The following is a 19,244-nucleotide window of genomic DNA, read 5'->3' as shown; positions in this document are numbered from 1 at the left end:
TTGTTCTTAATTATTTTACAGATGTCTGTAATCATTTTAATAAAATTCATCGATCCTAGTCTGTTTAAATGCGTGCCATCCTTTCCCAAGCATTTGTTGCTTAAAAACTTGTTAGGATCAACAAATATTGTCCCACGTTTGTCACACTGTTCCCAGATACCACTGTTTGTTTTGCTTATGTAAGAACAGATGTTTGCATTAAGGTTGTCCTTAATCTGCTGCATACCTTTTGGTGACCATTTGGTAACGTGTGCAGTGTGAACATGGGTGATTGCTTTCTGAGTCATTGTTGTAACTGAGTTTGTGGCCAGTTTGTGGTCCACAACACATTTTCCTACCTTAGCCATACTTTAGGTTTCTGTGTTAAAGTTATGCATTTGTACATATGACAATATAATTTTTTTTTTAAATTCGCTTTTAGGAAAGGGAGGTAAAAATAGGAGGAGAGGAAAGAATGAAAATGAGACTGAGAAAAGAGAGCTGGTCTTCAAAGAAGATGGCCAAGGTAAGTTAAATATTTTAAGTTGTTCTACAAAATACGGAAGAACATTTGGGCAGAGCTGTGGAAGTGGGAGTGGGAGGCTGCATGCACATACCATGCCTCATCACCTCCCACATACACACCTGTTAAGTTTTTCATCATGTAAGTGTTGATTTTTCTGTTTGTATCCTAAAGAAATTGATAGTTAATATTGTCCATGCTAATCTTACTGTAAATATCTACCTGTAGGAAGTTTCACTATTGATAAGGAAAGTTACCCAGTTAAGACATCAATGCATGTCAAGGAGAAGGCTTTTTTTGCGTAACTTCTCCAACCAGTTGTCTCAGTGTGCAAGTTTAAAGTTTAACTGAGTTTGCCTTCTCTTCCTAAAACCAAGAGGAATTTTAATTTCTCAAGGTTTATGGTGAGAAGTTAGGCTCATAATCACAAACACAAAGTTGATCAGTCATGGATACCAGTTGTTTCTGTAAATTTCGTGATGCAGTTTAGGGGTGCTTTTAACATTTTAGTACTAGGCTAATGAATATCTCAGGGTGCGTCTGTTAAGAGTAGAAATCAGCCATGATAAATCAAATAACACCATGACCTGTGACTATTCTGTACATTACAATAGTCACCGTGTCCTTAGGAGGTGAGTCTGTGTTTATCAAAAGTATTTGTAATTGATATAGCATTAATTGCAGTGTGTGCTTAATAAGCACAACATGCTTCAAAAGCATTAGTCCAGTCAACAAAGGAAAATTAGGTTAAGAAATTTGTACAGTTGTAAGTTTATGTACAGTGGTAGGAGCGAGTGCCATGAACGATATGCTAAAAATCCTGACTTGTGGAATGTGTGTGTGTGTGTGTGTGTGTGTGTGTGTGTGTGTGTGTGTGTGGGGGGGGGGGGTAATGTTTTAAAGGTCAATTTATTATTTTTTATGTGATATTCCAGCCACTGATAGTAGACAATATTATACATACTGACAGTGTGTTACTGCTGGGGCAGGCTCTTTAGTGTGGTAGACAGTTAAAACATCCAGCTTGTGAGCTCACTTCACTACAATAAAAAGTACTAACTTAATAAACTGAAAATAACTCCATTGCGTAAACAAGAACTCAGTGAAGTTATTTTGTGTACTCACATAAAGGAACTGGGCAGCAAATTGTGGGGAAGTACAGTCTGTAAACTGAAAAGCAAACAGGTGGTAAAAGTTTTCTTTCCTGGAAGAACACTATAGTTGCTGTACACGATGACTGGGAATGTTTTACCTCTAGTAGTGTAGAACAATGTGCAGACATCTACATACATTCTGTTCATGTGCGTTTCTTGTTAGTATTATTAGAAACTCACATCTGTATTACGCGTAGTACTAATGCACTTTGCAAACAGAACCCCCGTCCCTCCCACATGCTTGTCTGTGCACTGTCATCAGTGGTGCCTAAGGTGAGGTGCATAGACATCGCTATAACTTCGTGGTATTCCTATACTTGCCTCTTGCGAGAGTACAGTAGAGAGAGTAGGGATCATCTATTCACTAATCGGTTTTCAGACTTATGGAGGAGGGAAGTGCATGATCACAACGAAGGAGGGAAGTGCCTGATCACAGTGTGATGATCAACCTTCCCGTATGTGTCTACTCTCCCCTCCCTTCTCCAACTCGTCACATCCCCTGAACAAATTTTATCCCTTAATACAGTTCCACTGCACTTAGCTGTTACACACACTTAATATTTCTTCGTAACCCTATTTATTTAATGACAAACATTAGTTTTATAGCATTGAAACAATATTTTTATTACTCTGTCATTTTTTCCATCCACCTCAATGTGGCACCTGTTGGTCCTGTAGAAAAAAATACACAACGTTTTTGGGGGTAATTCAATGTAGTCTAATTTTGTGCTGGGAAACATTGTTGCTAGAAGCTACATTTTTAAAGTTGTTCAAGAAAAACATTAATTACTTTTAAACTCCCCTCTGCCCAACCCCCACTCTCAGTTCCCACCAGTCAGGATTTTTAGTGTGTTGTTCATGGCACTCCCTCCTACCACTGAACAAAAACTGATGACTACACAAACTTTTCCCTATTCAACATTTTTTGGTCATTTTTGGTTGGACTATCTAGACTACAAGGATTTTCAGTAGAATTACGGTTACATAATTTCCAATACTAGTAGCTAATTGACATTTGCAATCAACTTAAATGTGTAATCTTCAGTATGCAACAGTAAATTTCCTGACAATTAATTTTGTACATCACAAGCTGTGATATTAAGATTTTTCAAAGAGAAGAACATTGTAAGTAGAAATATAGTTTAGAAGACAGTCTGAATACAAATAACAGGCTTTAAACAAACTGATGCACAAACTGAGCAGCACCAAATATTCTCAGTGCCTCTGACTGCCCAGTTTTGCAACATATTACCACTTGTTTATCACAGTAGATCACTAGGCATCTTGGATGTATTGAGTGTTCTTCAAAACTCTGTTGACAGTACTATAAATAGCGATCTGCAAGCTTACTGTAGTGATATTTTTGTAGAGCTATTCTTTCATAATTTGTCAATAATAGCAACAGCATATTTAGTAAACTTTCCTCAAACTTTTCCCTACTACTCAAGGCTCAACAGACTGCAAGTTTATACAGTTACTAATTATTTGTTAATGATGATCTGTGATTTACATTTGATCTTAGCTCATCAGGTATGTTATAATCGACATATTGAATAGTATATAATACAGTAAAAGAATGAATAGTAATGCAGAAATAAAACGACTACTTCATATGTTATTAATGTTCATGTTGAAATTCAAACAGTATATGATATGAATACCATACTGGAAAGTTGTGGGTGGAATACAAACAGTTGAAGGACTAAAGTTAACCATCATAATATATATGATGGTTCACTCTAGAGGAGTTACAGTGCAATGGCTGATGGGAGAAGCATGTTTCGAATGGTTGCTGCTGACAGCTTTTTCAGTGTGACCAATCTAGTCAACCATAGTTATGACGACGTTGTGTTCACTGTATCTGCAGACTCAAACAGAAGTTTTCATAACACATGGCGTTACAGATCACGGAAATGTTATATGTAATTGAATTTGCATTAATTTAAATTTGTTGTAATGTTCAGTGAAGATACTCTTCACACAAATTATTGAGAACTAAGATTGGTAGCAACCAGAAAGAGTGAATGAATATTGGTTCAAAGTAATACACCTTCTGTCAAAACGGCTACTCCCATCAGCCACTGCTTGGTAACTTGCAATGAAGGAGTAATTGTTTTACACACACACACGTGAAGTAGATCAGCATAATAAATCTAGACTTTTGTAACAAAAGTGAATCTTCTCTTACAGAATACGCCCAAGTCACAAAAATGTTGGGTAATGGCAGGTTGGAAGCTATGTGTTTTGATGGAATAAAGAGACTGTGTCATATTCGAGGAAAGTTGAGGAAAAAGGTAAATTTTTAATATTCTTCTGTATGATCAATCATCCTAGATTCAAGCTCTCATTCTTTGTGTGCAGAAAATGATGATTCAGTAGCATCTTCCAACAATAATTGTGATTGCACTCTTACAAGAAGATGGACTCTGTCAGTCATAATTTAAATGCTAATTGTTTAAAAATGTGTGTGTTTCATAATCCAAGCTTTATTTCAGGGCCGGCCGGTGTGGCCGAGCGGTTCTAGGCGCTACAGTCTGGAACCGCGCCACCACTACGGTCGCAGGTTCGAATCCTGCCTCGGGCGTGTGTGTGTGTGTGTGTGTGTGTGTGTGTGTGTGTGTGTGTGTGTGTGTGATATGTCCTTAGGTTAGTTAAAGTAATTCTAAGTCTAGGGGACTGATGACCTCAGATGTTAAGTCTCATAGTGCTCAGAGCCATTTTTTTTTATTTCAGGTTTGGATAAACCAAGGTGATATTATACTCATTGGATTGAGAGATTATCAGGATGCCAAAGCTGATGTGATCCTGAAATATACACCTGACGAGGCAAGAAACCTGAAAACATATGGTGAATTTCCAGAAACAGGTAAGAGAATGCAATTGCCTTTCATGTTCAGTGAAAAATGGTATATAATATGTGACCTCAATGAAAGCATACTTAGTTGCTAGCATGATTTTACAAGGTAGCAAATAGATATAGTACTGGTGAAGATAATATATTTTTAAAGTTTCAGCTGGACTGGACTGAAGCACTGAACTGTATGATGGAAACAATTGCATAATTCATGTGTCCAGCAAGTGTGTTAAAATAGGGATCCAAGCAGATTGCACACATATACAATTAGTTCATTCAATTTTCTTACAATTTAGTATTATCATTCTTGCTGATGTTGTCTTCAGTCTGAAGACTAGTTTGATATGGCTGTCGATTCTGATCTATGCTTTAAAAGTCTCTTCATCTGTTAATAACTTCTGCAACCTACAGCCGCTAGATGATTCTTTTTGTAGTCTAGCCTTTGTCTCCCTCTACAATTTTCTGTCCCTCCCCCATTTCCCTCCATTACTAATTTAACTATACCTTAACGGCTCAGGATATGTCTTATCAACCTATACCTTCTTGTCATGAAGTTGCGCTGCAAAGCTCTTTCCTTTGCCATTTCTGTTCAGAACTTCTCCTTTAGTTGCTTGATCTATCTGTCTAGTCTTATTCATTTCTTCTAGTACCATATTTCAAGATCTTCTATTATCCTCGTGTGTATACTTCTCTCTCTCTCTCTCTCTCTCTCTCTCTCTCTCTCTCTCTCTAAAAGTCAAATTGGTTCAGAGAATGCTTTCTAACAGTTCAGTTTTATCTAGCTATTGGCAGTCTGAATTTTGTATCTTCTTTACTCATTCCATCTTTAGTTATTTTGCTGCACAAGCAGCAAAACTTGGCTACCCACTGGCTCGTCTGACTTAAGTGTGTGGGATTACTTTACATTTGTTTTGCTCTTATTTATGTTCATTTTATTACCCTTTCTCAAGACACTATGCATTCCCTTCAGCAAATCTTCAAAATCCTTTGCCGTTCAAAGTTCATTGCCATTGGCAAAGCTTAAAATTATTGTTTCTTCTCCACAACTTCAATTTGTTTTTTGCATTTCTTCTTATCTCCCTTCACTGCTTACTATATGTACACCAGGAATAGACTGTAATCCTGTCTTCCTCCGTTGTCAACTACTGATTTTCCTACATGTCCAGACTGCCGCCTGTTTCCTGTACAAGCTGTGGATAACATTTTGCTCTCTATATTTAATCTTCAATAACATTGTGATTTCAGTACGTATTCCAGTCAGTATTGTCGAACTTTTTTTCTAAAATAGACAGTAGGTATGTAGCACAAACTTGTAAAGCTTCTGTGATAGTTAAAAGTTAAATAATTTCATCATAAATTCACGTTCTGCTTGTCACTTACCGTGTACATAATGCGTGTTTGGAGTACCTCAGATTCTGCAGTTATGACCATTCAGCTAGTGTGTGCCAGTCCAAGCAGTAGGTTGGGAGTGAACAGTGGGATTTACCAATGTAGAAAAATACTACGTGCTCACTGTGTGTGGAGAATGTAGGAAAAGGCAATTTGTTTTTGTACTGTGTATGCTGCAAATATCCCAATAGACTTCAACCATGTCACAATCATTCATCAAACTCTACAATCAGTTACATGAAAGTGGTAGTGTAACACCTAGGCAATGTAACAGAAGGAAACAAGTGACAGCAGAGGAGGGCGAAATCAATATTCTTGCTGCTGTTGCAGCAGCTCCGCGTGTTAATGCCACAAAAGTGCGCAAGAAAGTAGAATGAGTGAGCAAAGTGTCCTGCACATTGTCCATTGACATGGGTTCTACGGTTGAGCAGGTAACATCAACAATCGTTTCTGTGGCAGAAAACAAGATCCCTCGTTCTTTATGGTGCCCTGCCAATAGAAAGTCCCTTGGCGGTCGCCGGAAGTCACTAAGGCAATTAAGGAGTGTTGGTGAGCTCTGCATTGGCATAAGCAGCACCCTTCCGTGGAGCACCTCATAGCCTTTAAACGGCTCCATGCTCATGTTCGCCAGCTTATCAGACAACAGAAACAGGAGTGTTGGGAGAGATAAGTCACGACCATTGGGTGCTATACGTCACCTTCACAAGTCTGGGCAAAGATCAAACAAGTTTTTGGGTACCAGACCCCAACAGGTGTCCCCAGTGTTAACATAAATGGTGTGATATCTGCTGCCAAAAATGTGATTGATGAGCACTGTGCTCACGCCTCTGCGTTAGAGAATTACCCCCAGCCTTTCGCACTCTCAAATGGCAGATGGAAGGGGAAGTCCTCTTGTTCACTACACGCCACAGTGAATCCTATAATGCTCCAGTTACAGAGTGGGAGCTCCTCAGTGCCCTTGCTCATTGCCCCAACACAGCTCCTGGGCCAGATCGGATCCAGAGTCAGATGATTAAACATCTCTTGTCTGACTACAAGTGACATCTCCTCCTGATTTTCAACCAGATCTGGCGCGATGGCATCTTTCCATCGCACTGGTGGGAGAGCACCATCATACCAGTGCTGGAACCTGGGAAAAACCCGTATGATATGGATAGCTATCGGCCCATCAGCCTCACCAACATTCTTCATAAGCTGCTGGAACGTATGGTGTGTCGGTGGTTGGGTTGGGTCCTGGAGTCACGTGGCTACTGGCTCTGTGCCAGGACGGTTTCCGCCTGGGTTGCTCTACCACTGATGATCTTGTGTCCCTCAAGTCTGCCAGCTGAACTGCCTTTTCCAGATGCCAACACCTTGTTGTCGTTTGTTTTGATTTACAAAAAGCGTACGACACCACCTGGCAACGACATATCCTTGCCACATTATAAGAGTGGGGTCTCCGAGGTCCATTCCAAATTTTTATACAGAATTTCTTGTTGCTTCGTACTTTCTGTGTCCAAGTTGGTGCCTCCCATAGCCCCCCCCCCTCCCCCTCCCCCATATCCAATCCAGGAGAATGGGGTTGAACAGGGCTCTGTATTGAGTTTCTCTCTATTTTTATTGTCCATTAATGGTCTAGCAGCAGCAATAGAGCCATATGTCTCACCCTCTCTGTATCCAAACCACTTCTGCATTTCACTCTGCTCCACCAGTACTGGTGTTGGTGAGTGGCACCTACAGGGAGCCAGCCACAAGATGCAGTCATAGGCTCTAGCCTACGACTACCGTTTTCGGCCACGAAGTCGTGTGTTGTGTACTTCTCTTGGCATCGTACCGTTCATCTGGAACCAGAACTTTACCTCGCTGATGATCCCCTCTCTGTAGTGGAGACATATCGATTTTTAGGACTGGTTTTCGACACCCAATTGACATGGCTTTCTCACCTTCGTCAGCTTAAGCGGAAGTGCTGGCAGCACCTCAGTGCCCTCCGCTGTCTGAGCAACACCAACTGGGGTGCAGATCGCTCTAAGCTGCTGCAGCTCTACAGAGCCATGTTCAATCGCGCCTTAACTATGGGAGTCTGGTTTATAGTTTGGCGGCGCCATCAGCATTGCGTTTACTCGACACAGTGCACCATTGTGGCGTTCGACTAATGATGGGAGCTTTTAGAACGAGTCCGGTGACCAGTGTCCTGGCGGAGGCTGGAGGCCCTCCATTGCAGGTCAGACGTGCGCAACTGCTCACCAAGTCCATTGCACATGTTCGTAGTTCTCCTGCGCATCTGAATTACAGTCTCCTTTTCCCACCCACTGTGGTTCATATCCTGCATTGGCGGCCCAGGTCAGGGCTTAAAATTGCAGTTCACGTCCGATCCCTTCTATCTGAACTGGAGTCCTAGCCTTTACCACCTATACTCGAGGTCCATTTGCCTGGACCTTTCACATGCCCCAAAGGACTCAGTTCACCCTGCGGCTGTCTGCTGTCACTTACTCTCGATTCTTGACATGTACCGAGGCCACGAAGTGGATTACACTGACTGCTCGATGGCTGATGGTCAAGTCTGTTTCACGTATGTCCATGTAGGACATATTGAACAGAATTCCTTGCCCGATGGCTGCAGTGTTTTCCCTGCAGAGCTGGTGGCTATCTCTCGTGCTCTTGAGGACATCTGTTCGTGCCCTGGGGAGTCAGTTTCTTCTATGTACTGACTCCTTGAGCAGCTTAAAAGTTGTCGACCAGTGTTACCCTCGTCATCCTTTGGTAGTGACCATCCAGGAGTCCATTTGTGCCCTGGAATGGTCCAGTCGTTCAGTGGTGTTTGTGTAGACCCCAAGACATGTCGGAATCCCAGGCAACAAACTTGCCGACAGGCTGGCCAAACAGGCTAGACAGAAACCACTTATGGAGATTGGCATTCCAATAACTGACCCGCGTTCGTTTTTACACTGCCAGGTTTTTTGGGTTTGGGAGACGTAATGGCATAGTCTCAGTACAAACAACAAACAACGTGCCATTAAGGAGACCACAAATGTGTGGCAGTCCTCCATGCGGGCCTCTCGCAGGGACTCTGTGGTTCTCTGCCAACTCTGCATTGGCCACGCTTGGGTGACCCACGGCTACCTCCTGCGCCATGAAGACCTGCGTCAGTGTCGATGTGGCACCCGGTTGACAGTGGCCCTTATTCTGATGCACTGTCCCACATTGACTGCCCTGTGACGAAATCTTCGGTTAACGGACTCTTTGCCGTTAATTTTATCTGACAACGCCTGATCGGCTGGTTTAGTTTTACATTCTATTAATGGGAGTGGGTTTTATCATTTGATCTAAGTTTTAGCGCATGTCCTTTGTCCACGCTAGTGCTTTTAGGGTGGAGGTTTTAATGTGTTGCAGAGTGGCTGGCTTTAATCTCATGTTCAGCCAGCCATGGTAATCTAATTTGGCATTTTAATCTCTTCTGCCTGTTTCCTGTTTCTGTGGTTTTCTTCTCTCCTTACGTCCATTTAAGTGTGTGTTGCCCTTCCGTTATTCTTGTGGTTTTTCCTTTCTGTCCATTTTGTGTTGTCAGTCTTGCTTGTTTTGTTCTCACCTTTGTTGCATTGTTTTATTCAGAACAAGAGACTGATGACCTAGCAGTTTGGCTCCTTCCCCCTCTTTTAAACAAACCAACCAACCATGGGTTCCGTCCCCATCACATCTCTCTGTCAAGAGCTGCATAGAAACGATTATGGTGATCATGTTAAATTCTGTATATGGACATTAATACGAGCTGCTCCAAAAATATTGTGCATCTCGTTTAGTGATGAAGCCATATTTACCAGTCATGGATAAGTAAACTGTTGGACTATTGGTTTGTTGACAATCCCTGTAGGCTTCGTCAGGTGGAACTTCTATTGTTTGGGAGTGTAAGTATGTGGTTTGGATACTGTGCACCGTCAGCTCATAGGCCTGTGTTTCATAGATGGAACACTGAAAGTGCACAAATATCGCAGCCTCCTAACAGCCCACCTTTCAACGATGCTGGAAGACATTCCTGTGCAGATGAGGAGGAATCTGTGGTACCGACGTGGTAGCTGTCCAGCCATAGTACAAGAAGTACTTCAGCATGTCTTCACAAATTGTTGCCATATCATTGGATTGGACATAAAGGAGCTATACCTTGGTGGGAGCATTCCCCCATATGACCTTGCAGTGTGTTTGCTGTGCTGGTGGTCATTTTGATCACAACCTGTGATGGTCAGTTTTCTTGTTGATGGTCAGAATCCACATAATTAGTTTATGTATTTTTGCTGTACTTTAGTGTGTACTGCCACAGGTATTGTACAAGTGTCAGTTTGAGAACTTCTCAAAATATCTCTTAAATGACTCTCATTAGAATCCTGCAGCAAACACCACTGACATTTGTTAGTGACAATAGCTATTTTTCCCTTTAAAAATGTGTGTTTGAACAAAAAATACACTTTCTAAGTATTCTAACAATCTATTGATTGACTAACAGTACAAGCCCCCGACTACCAATAATTCATTCTGTGAAAACCACACATGAAAAGAGCTTTCCATTTCCGTAATATTTGCGGTGCAAATTTTAGGTTCTTCACCCCTTTTTTCATTCAGGAGTGGTATGTTACTGTGGGAGCTAAAGCATTCATACCAACATAACAACTGAGTTTTGCTTGAATGAAATTAAAAAAAAAATTTGAGAACAAACCACCTTCTCTCTCAAAAAAAAAAGAGAAAAACACTCTCACTCCCTTCATCTACATATGACCGCTACCACTGTCAGCTCTGACCGGACTGCAACCGTCACGTGAATAACAATGTGGATGGGGAAGGGGAACAGATGTATTGTTGATATTACAACCTAGAGTTTCCATTGTTTGATTGGGTCCAGTTATAACAACATTGCTTCTGGATTTCTCGCAAGATTTTGGCCATTAAAATCATTCACCAGAGTACAGTTAGAAACTGTACTAAGTACCTTGTTTTGTAACTACATTTATCACAGATAGTTTTGTCCTGAGATTTTCCGTGTTCCGTAGGTTTCTAATAAAGTTCATCATCATGGGGTCGAGGCATTGCCCCTGTCTTCGTATAGTGCTCAGGTTGCTTACATTTTCTTTGCAATATTTTTTTCAATGCTTGCTGACGCTACTGTGTGTGTGTGTGTGTGTGTGTGTGTGTGTGTGTGTGTGTGTGTGTGTGTGTGTGAAGGTTCAAAGTACAACTTTTTGTAGTAACTTAAGACACAATTTAATGGTTTTGGAAATTTGAGTATTTCATTGATAGCAGGCGACATACATATCTTTAAATGAAAGTAATTTGTTACTTGCTGCTTCCAATATATTAACAATGATTTATCAATTTTTAATGGTGCTACTGTTTAGTAATCCTCTTACTCTCAAGTATTATTGCCAATAAAGTTTCAAAATAAGAAGTCAGCTTTTTAATATCTCCCAACTCGGCCATGAATAATTCGTTAATTTGCATTTTTTTATGTTCCTTTGTAGTTCGTATCAATGACACTGTTACATTTGTTGAGGATGGATTTGATGAAGATATTGAATTTGGAGATGAAGTTAGTGATGAAGGTGAAGCAGACCCAGTTGACGCTGTGAGTACCCTAATTTTTAGTCTCTTAATTTGTTTGAGTGAGTGCTGTGTTTTCATATGTGTAAATTGGTGGCTGAATAGGTAATTACCAATTGTATTTACAACTGATGTAGGGTTCAAAGATATAAGTAATCTCAACTGTGTGTGGTATTGTAGCCATGAACGTGCACTGTAACAACTAAAAGTATTTTTAGGGTGCATTTTTCCTAATTATTTTGAGTCTGTCGCGTTTTGATAGAAATTATATATTTGTGTATGAGGTTCCATTAAGAAAACTAGCTTGGATTCGATCTTAATTTAAGATCGCACAGGTTATTTCTGATTCCATCTAGCCCACTACATCACGAGAAGCAACTACAGGGTGGTTCAAAAAGTAATATGTACCCTCTACAGTGTGTCTTATGAATCACTGACATGATGCACAGATGTACCTGAGAAATGTTCATTCTGCATAAAATCCATTAACACAGTTTAGGATGCAGGTAAGAGTTATTAGCAACACTAATACAAATAATGCATATGGACAGAATGTACATAAATATCTGTACGTTGTTATTGTTCTGTACTGCTAGGGGGGAAACAGATCCTGAGTCATCCTATACAGAAGCTGTTAGTATTCTTCTGGGAAAGGAAACTTCCTCCATCATGAACACTGCTTGCTTTTCAGACTATACCCCCAGCATTTCCCATCCATTTCTCTTATGTGAGTTGACAAAATAACTTCACTGAGCTTGTGTTAATATAGTGGAGTTATTTTCAGTTTGATGAGTACTTACTTGCAGTTGTTAAATCAGCTGTTGCGAGAAAAAGCTCAACAGCTGGATCTGCCAAATGTCTACCACACTGAAGAGCCTTTTCCAAGTGTAACATGCTATCAGTATGTATTAAATAATATCTGTTTCATTGTCTCCACTGTCACTGTCCAGAATACAAGCACATCATGAGAGCTAGCAAACCCATGATCTTGGCCTCACCTCTCCCAAAATTTAAAGAGGCTTAAATTGTCTCCCTCTGCAACAGTAGTAGGTCCTGTAGGTGTTACAGAACTTCAGATACTTAAACAAAAGTAAGGCGATGCATTGCAGGATATTACTGTTTTGGACTGAACATGATTGGCCCCATTCATCGCACATATTCACACCCATCTTGGAAGACATGTTGCGGATATGCGGTAACCATTTAGTGCAGCCCATTCCAGAAGTGCCAGCAATTTGTGAATGGAAGAGATTTGTGTACCGTATTTTCTCGAATCTAAGCCGCACCTGAAAAATGAGACTCGAAATCAAGGGGGAAAAAATTTCCCGAATCTAAGCCGCACCTGAAATTTGAGACTCGAAATTCAAGGGGAGAGAAAAGTTTTAGGCCACACTTCCAAATCTAAACGAAGTTGGTCCATTTTAATATGAGACACAATTTAGGTCGAATGAATGACGATACAGCTACAGTAGTTTGGTTCGAGTCATAAGCTTAGTAGTTAAGCTTCACCAGGTAGCCATTGCTACGCGTCAGGCGCTCCGTCCGTATTTATACGGGTACCCTTCCTTTTTCGCGTGCTTCATCTGGTTTGAATCGATTATTGCGTATTTTTCTTTGATCTGATACGTTCCGTTCCCTTTCTTATAGGTGTTAACGTCACTCTAAGCTGAAAATGCATTACTGTACTATGTCATGCATTGTTTGTCGCATTCTGATAATGAGTGTTTACGACCTGTTGCCGCTCGCAGCATTGCTTGCTTTTGTGCGCGCCGCCACCACCACCTCCAATTTTTTAAAAGAGATATATATATATATATATATATATATATATTATATATATATATATATATATATATATACTGCTATTTGTTGTTACTTACACTGCTTTATTTGATAATGATCAACAAGAACCAAATAATATACTGTGTATGATACAAGTTCTGGACGAGAGCTTAGCGAAAATTTTTCTCCGTTTGAAAATCTTTGCAGACACCTCTTTAGTACATAACATTCTGCACAGAAATTAGTCATCTTAGATTTAAAAATCTAGTCAATTGCCGTGCTTCATTTCGGACTGTATCACTATTAGGCATAAGAATAATACAAATATAAGCATGACATGATATGTATATTCTTCCGCGTTTGCTGTTGTCTCACTCTAGTTTCGTAGTTTATTAGGCAGACAGGATTTAAATGAGATACCAGCAAAACACGAAACAATAAATGACAAAATGTTTATATTTGTATTAATCTTATGGTGAAGAGAATACTGCATGTGATTCACAGTTCATAAAAGTTCCTATTAGCAACCATCTCTTCTCACAGGTAGGAAAAAATTCAGAACGTAGAGTTGGCTATATTGACAAACATCCCAAACAGTCTTGCCAATTGGATTTTCGTAGTACATTGAAAGGCTGCTACATTCGTAGATGAACAATACAGAATTTGTATTTACTTCGTTGGTTAATGTATAATGTATGAAAATGCAGTGGTGGAAACTCGGAGCAGAGAAAAAACTCGTCTTCCACCTTAATTTATTTACTGACGCAGAGGTTTTGGTGCCAGTATTTATCTTGGTGCATGCAAAGCATGCCTGTGTAGCGCTACATATATTCAACAGCAGAAGTTAATTGTGGTGGCACCTACCAACATTTTACAGAACTTCCGCTTACTTTGCACTCGATTCTAAGCCGCAGGCAGTTTTTTGGATTACAAAAACTGGAGAAAAAGTGTGGCTTAGATTGGAGTAAATACGGTTGCTTACCACTAAAACAGTTAATAGTGAGATAAGTGCAGTAGCTTTCTGGCCAGTCATTAATTCACCATCAAGTGTCTAACACCACGATTAATGGCCTTACAATATACTCTCAACGATACACAGCTCCAGTGTGCCACATTTACCAGTCCAATCCCTTTCCCAACAACACTACAAAGATAACTGCCAACATCACACTTACAAATTAATGGATCATTTAACAACCACAAAGAGTACTCAAGTAATAAACTGAAAATAACTCCACTATATAAACACACGCGTAAGAAAACTGGACATGAAGTCCAGGGAAGGTATAGTCTGTTTGTAAACTGAATAACAAATGTCACTCATGGTGAGGAAGTTGCCTTCTTCAGAATATCACTAAATGATGACTAAGAATGACTTTCCCCTCAAGCGATATAGAATAGTGTGCAGTAGATTCTGTCCGTATGCATTGCTTGCATTAATGTTACTAGTAACTCGTATCTGCACGCTGCCCAGTTACGTCTGCACATTTTGTGACCAGTGATTCACAACTGGAAATGGTCCATGTTAGTGCATCAGCGTATAGTTGCTTCTTGTGAAATAGTTTGGGAGATGGAGTGGGGGTCACCTGCTCAACCTTAAGTTTGCAGGGTTATGAAAGAGGAAAGGGCATGAACACATCGTGCTTCTATCCCACACATTCCCCCTCCACCCTTTTACATTCCCAGAACATAATTTAGCCCTTAATATGCCTCTGTAGCACTTGCATGTGGTACACACATTTAATGGTAGTTTTTAACCCACATCATTTAAATATAGGCATTAATTTTATACTGTTAGAACAAAACCTTAAATAATCTGTGATTTTTCCATCCCCTGCAATGCACAAAGTATTAGTCTTATAGAAAAAGTGAGTAGGATCATTTTTTTAGGAAATGTAATGTAGTTTAATTTTGTACTGGGAAACATTTTTGCTAGGAGCTGCGGTTTTAGAGTTACAGAAGAAAAACATTAGAAAGTGACATTTAATGCACCACTCCCACCTACCATCTCAATGCCCACACCCCAACATTCAGGATTGTTAGTATGTTCACAACAGTCTGTCGTAGCACTGTGCAAATGTGAAATGAGCAATATGGTTCCAGAGACCTTCTCAAGTCTCGAAACAACTATGGTATATGAAACTTCCTGGCAGATTAAAACTGTGTGCCCAACCGAGACTCGAACTCGGGACCTTTGCCTTACGCGGGCAAGTGCTCTACCATCTGACACGGGAACCTCCCCATTGTACCACCCTCAGATTTAGTTATAAGTTGGCACAGTGGGTAGGCCTTGAAAAACTGAACACGGATCAATCGAGAAAACAGGAAGAAGTTGTGTGGATCTAAGAAAAAAATAAGCAAAATATACAAACTGAGTAGTCCATGCGCAAGACAGGCAACATCAAGGATAGAGTGACTTCAGGAGTGCCGTGGTTAGCGTGAGCAGTTGCGGAATGAGAGGTCCTTGGTTCAAGTCTTCCCTCGAGTGAAAAGTTTACTTTCTTTATTTTTGCATAGTTATGATCTGTCCATTCGTTCATTGACCTCTCTGTTCACTGTAATAACTTTAGTGTCTGTGTTTTGCGACCGCACCGCAAAACCATGCGATTAGTAGACTAAAGGACGTTTCTCTCCAATGGGAACCGAAAACACTTGATCGTAAGGTCGTAGGTCAACTGATTCCTCCACAGGAAAACACGTCTGATATATTCTATACGACACTAGTGACGGCATGGGCGTCACAGGACAGGAATATGTTGTCGACCCACTTAACTTATACACTTGGCGAATGGGTAAAAAGATTCTTCTACCTTGCCCGATTTAGGTTTTCTTGTGGATATGATAATCACTCCCAAAGAAGTGATGAAAACGTAAGAGTTTGTCACATAAACTGAAAATAAAAAATTAAACTTTTCACTCGAGGGAATACTTGAACCAAGGACCTCTCACTCCACAGCTGCTCACGCTAACCACGGGACCACGGCGATCCTGAGTTAACACTCTCCTTGATGTTGCCTATCTTGTGCGTGGACTACTCAGTTTGAATATTTTGCTTATTTTTTCATAGTTCCACACAACTTCTTCCTGTTTTCTTGATTGATCTTTGTTCAGTTTCTCCAAGGCCCATCCACTGTGCCAACTTATAACTAAATCTGAGGGGGGTGCGATGGGGAGGTTCCCTTGTGAGCTACCGAAGCACGGCTCACACCCGGTCCTCACAGCTTTACTTCTGCCAGTATCTCGTCTCCTACCTTCCAAACTTTACAGAAGCTCTCCTGTGAACCTTGCAGAACTAGCACTCCTGAAAGAAAGGATACTGCAGAGACATGGCGTAGCCACAGCTGTGAGGACCGGGTGTGAGTCGTGCTTCGGTAGCTCAGATGGTAGAGCACTTGCCCGCGAAAGGCAAAGGTCCCGAGTTCGAGTCTCGGTCGGGCACACAGTTTTAATCTGCCAGGAAGTTTCATATCAGCGCACACTCCACTGCAGAGTGAAAATCTCATTCTGGGAACTATGGTATATGTATGCAAACTAAAGTGATGAATGATAATTTGTACCAAGACCAGGCCTACTTGGTAGGCAGATGCACTACCCTCTGACATCCTGAGACCGGTACTTTGCTCAGGTGGACAGACTACACTAGCATGCCCTCCTCCTCAATCCAAATTCTCATTCACACGTCAGCCCCCTTGGTATTCCCCCCTGAACCCGAACAGTGTTGCAGAGGCTCTCCAAATGGGCATTTGTATTGAGGAGGGAGGCAGTTGTGTGAAGCTACTGGTACCAATGTGGTGTGATGGTTTGCGCAGCTGTTAATTATGGAAGGCTGATACCTTTTTGTTAAATTATGTATATCTATTTTGCAAGTGGGTAAATATACTTTCAGTGCTTGACCAGATGATTAATGCATCCCCCACTAATAAAATGAGAAAATAATCGTCTACGTGTTTCCATTTTCATCGGCAATAGTTTTAAGTGTATCTACTTACAGCATAGGCATGTGCTGAGGGAAATCCCTTAACTTGACCGCATCATTTCCGACAGTTTGTAACCAGCAGCAATCATTGCTTGAACATCTTTGCCACTCACAGATTGTGTGTCAAAATTTTTGCTAGAACAAGTAGAATTCATTAACCAGAAATCTTAGTGGTACATATATGTTGTTGTGTGTTGGCATTGATTGTTATGGAATTGTTGTTTATACCAGATTTATCAAAATTATTTCAGAATATCGTGATGTGTAAGTCAACACTGAAAAGTCTTAGCACTGCTGTGTGAAAGGATCAGGGAAGTAAAAGAGTGTGTACACAACAGTTGTATGAATAAGATTTCTGTGAACAGAGGTACTTAAAAGGAATCATCTCATAAGGGGTGACATTACTTCTTTCTTAGAAGATCTTGACTATCAGGCAGATGATATCAGGAAAAATTATTGTATACTAATCACAGTGCTCTTAACATACCCGTACATTTCAAATTATATTGCAGATTTCTTTAACAGGTGGAGAAGCTAAATAATTGAATGCAGTAGCTACTTAGATAATTTTGTTTGAAATTTGTTTGACAAGGGAGTGATGTATTTAACATGAATGATTATGCTTCACAGGAAAATTAAATAATTTATCATTGTTAATTGGCATATCCCTTGTAAGATAATCTCTTCTCCTCCCACACACACACACACACACACACACACTCCCTCTTCCTCCCAGCCAAAAAAAAAATTCTTTACTGAAAGGTAAAATCTGTGATATGGTTGTTGGTAAGTGAAAGACTTAAAAGTATTTGCATCAGGAAGTGTCCATCAATAGTATAGTCTGGAAAAATTTGTAACATAAAGGGCATGGTGAATATTGTCATGTATTTCGTTTGTTGCTGTAACATTTGCAAAAAAGAAATTGTGGAGGGTCCAAGAGAGATGAAAATAAGTTTCAAAAGTAATGTTATAGCATCCAAAAATATAAAAATTTAATTCAAGAAAATGTGAATGTGAGCTGCTGCAGAAAATAATAGAGATGATCCAGACCATCTGGCAATGATGATTTGTCTGATGTCTTAGTTTTGCTGTCAGCCTTGAAATGTAACTATTTTATTATAGTAAAACGTGTGTGTGTGTGTGTGTGTGTGTGTGTGTGTGTGTGTGTGTGAGAGAGAGAGAGAGAGAGAGAGAGAGAGAGAGAGAGAAAATTCTTGTAAAGGCCCTCGATCACTCTGGCTTGTTGCATTCTGTTACTGTGAGCGCTGTAAATATATTGTCACATTTTTTTGTTGTTGTTGCAGATATGATGATTGAGGAACACCTGGTTCATATTTTATGTGAGAGACCACTTTCAGACAGTGTTGCCAGCCAGTGTCTCTGGTATCTAAAACATTTACTAAAAAAAAAGGAAATGACAAAATAAGTCCTTGCAATCTCAATTTTGTGATTTTTTTCAGTATTGCAGATATGTAATTAGCTGTTGTAATGCTTAAAGATTTTACTATGAGGTTTGGATAGATCACTGAGATTTTGAATTTGCTGGATTCTGAAGTTTTGCTTGAAACATTTAAATTTGCAATAAAATTCGTTTTACTGATGATTTTTTTGCTATTTTTTTCAAAACTTATTTATTGTGTTTTGAGATGTATAGTCCTCAAATAGAAAACTGTATGTCATTAGTTATAAAATTTTAAATGTACTTGTATTAAAGGATATAATAAAGGTAATTTGATGTTGATGTGTTAGTTCGATACTGTAGTCATTGTGGTAAGTATTTTCCTGGTGTTACTCTAGTAGGCCTATTGATGTATAATAGCAAACAATGTAAAGTTACATCATTTGTGCTGGAGAATTCTTTTTTGATGTCATTAATGTTTATTAATAATTATTGACATAATTGTTTAGTCCATAGTTGTGGAGAAACATTGTTGAAACAGAGTTGCTGGTGTGTAAATTTAGAAGGTTTTGTGAAATATATTACTTGAAAGATCACACACTTGACCATTTTTGTGATGCAACTAT

General features: G+C 39.9%; 1 protein-coding gene across 1 annotated transcript in view; it reads left to right on the top strand.

The window, feature by feature from the left end:
- Window positions 1–18,822, top strand: part of LOC126470900 (eukaryotic translation initiation factor 1A, X-chromosomal) — a 35,341-nt gene extending 16,519 nt beyond the window's left edge. Inside the window, exons 2-6 of the mRNA XM_050098932.1 lie at window positions 422–505; window positions 3,847–3,950; window positions 4,390–4,522; window positions 11,383–11,486; window positions 18,524–18,822. Of these exons, the coding sequence (XP_049954889.1) occupies window positions 422–505; window positions 3,847–3,950; window positions 4,390–4,522; window positions 11,383–11,486; window positions 18,524–18,529 (431 nt within the window). The 3' untranslated portion in view covers window positions 18,530–18,822. The remainder of the gene's footprint in view (window positions 1–421; window positions 506–3,846; window positions 3,951–4,389; window positions 4,523–11,382; window positions 11,487–18,523) is intronic.
- The last annotated feature ends 422 nt before the right edge of the window (window positions 18,823–19,244 follow it).

Source organism: Schistocerca serialis, chromosome 1 (assembly GCF_023864345.2).
Source record: "Schistocerca serialis cubense isolate TAMUIC-IGC-003099 chromosome 1, iqSchSeri2.2, whole genome shotgun sequence".
In the NCBI taxonomy this organism is placed as follows: Eukaryota; Metazoa; Arthropoda; class Insecta; order Orthoptera; family Acrididae; genus Schistocerca; species Schistocerca serialis.
Note: the sequence above shows the minus strand (reverse complement) of the source record. Positions and strands in the feature narration are given on the sequence as shown.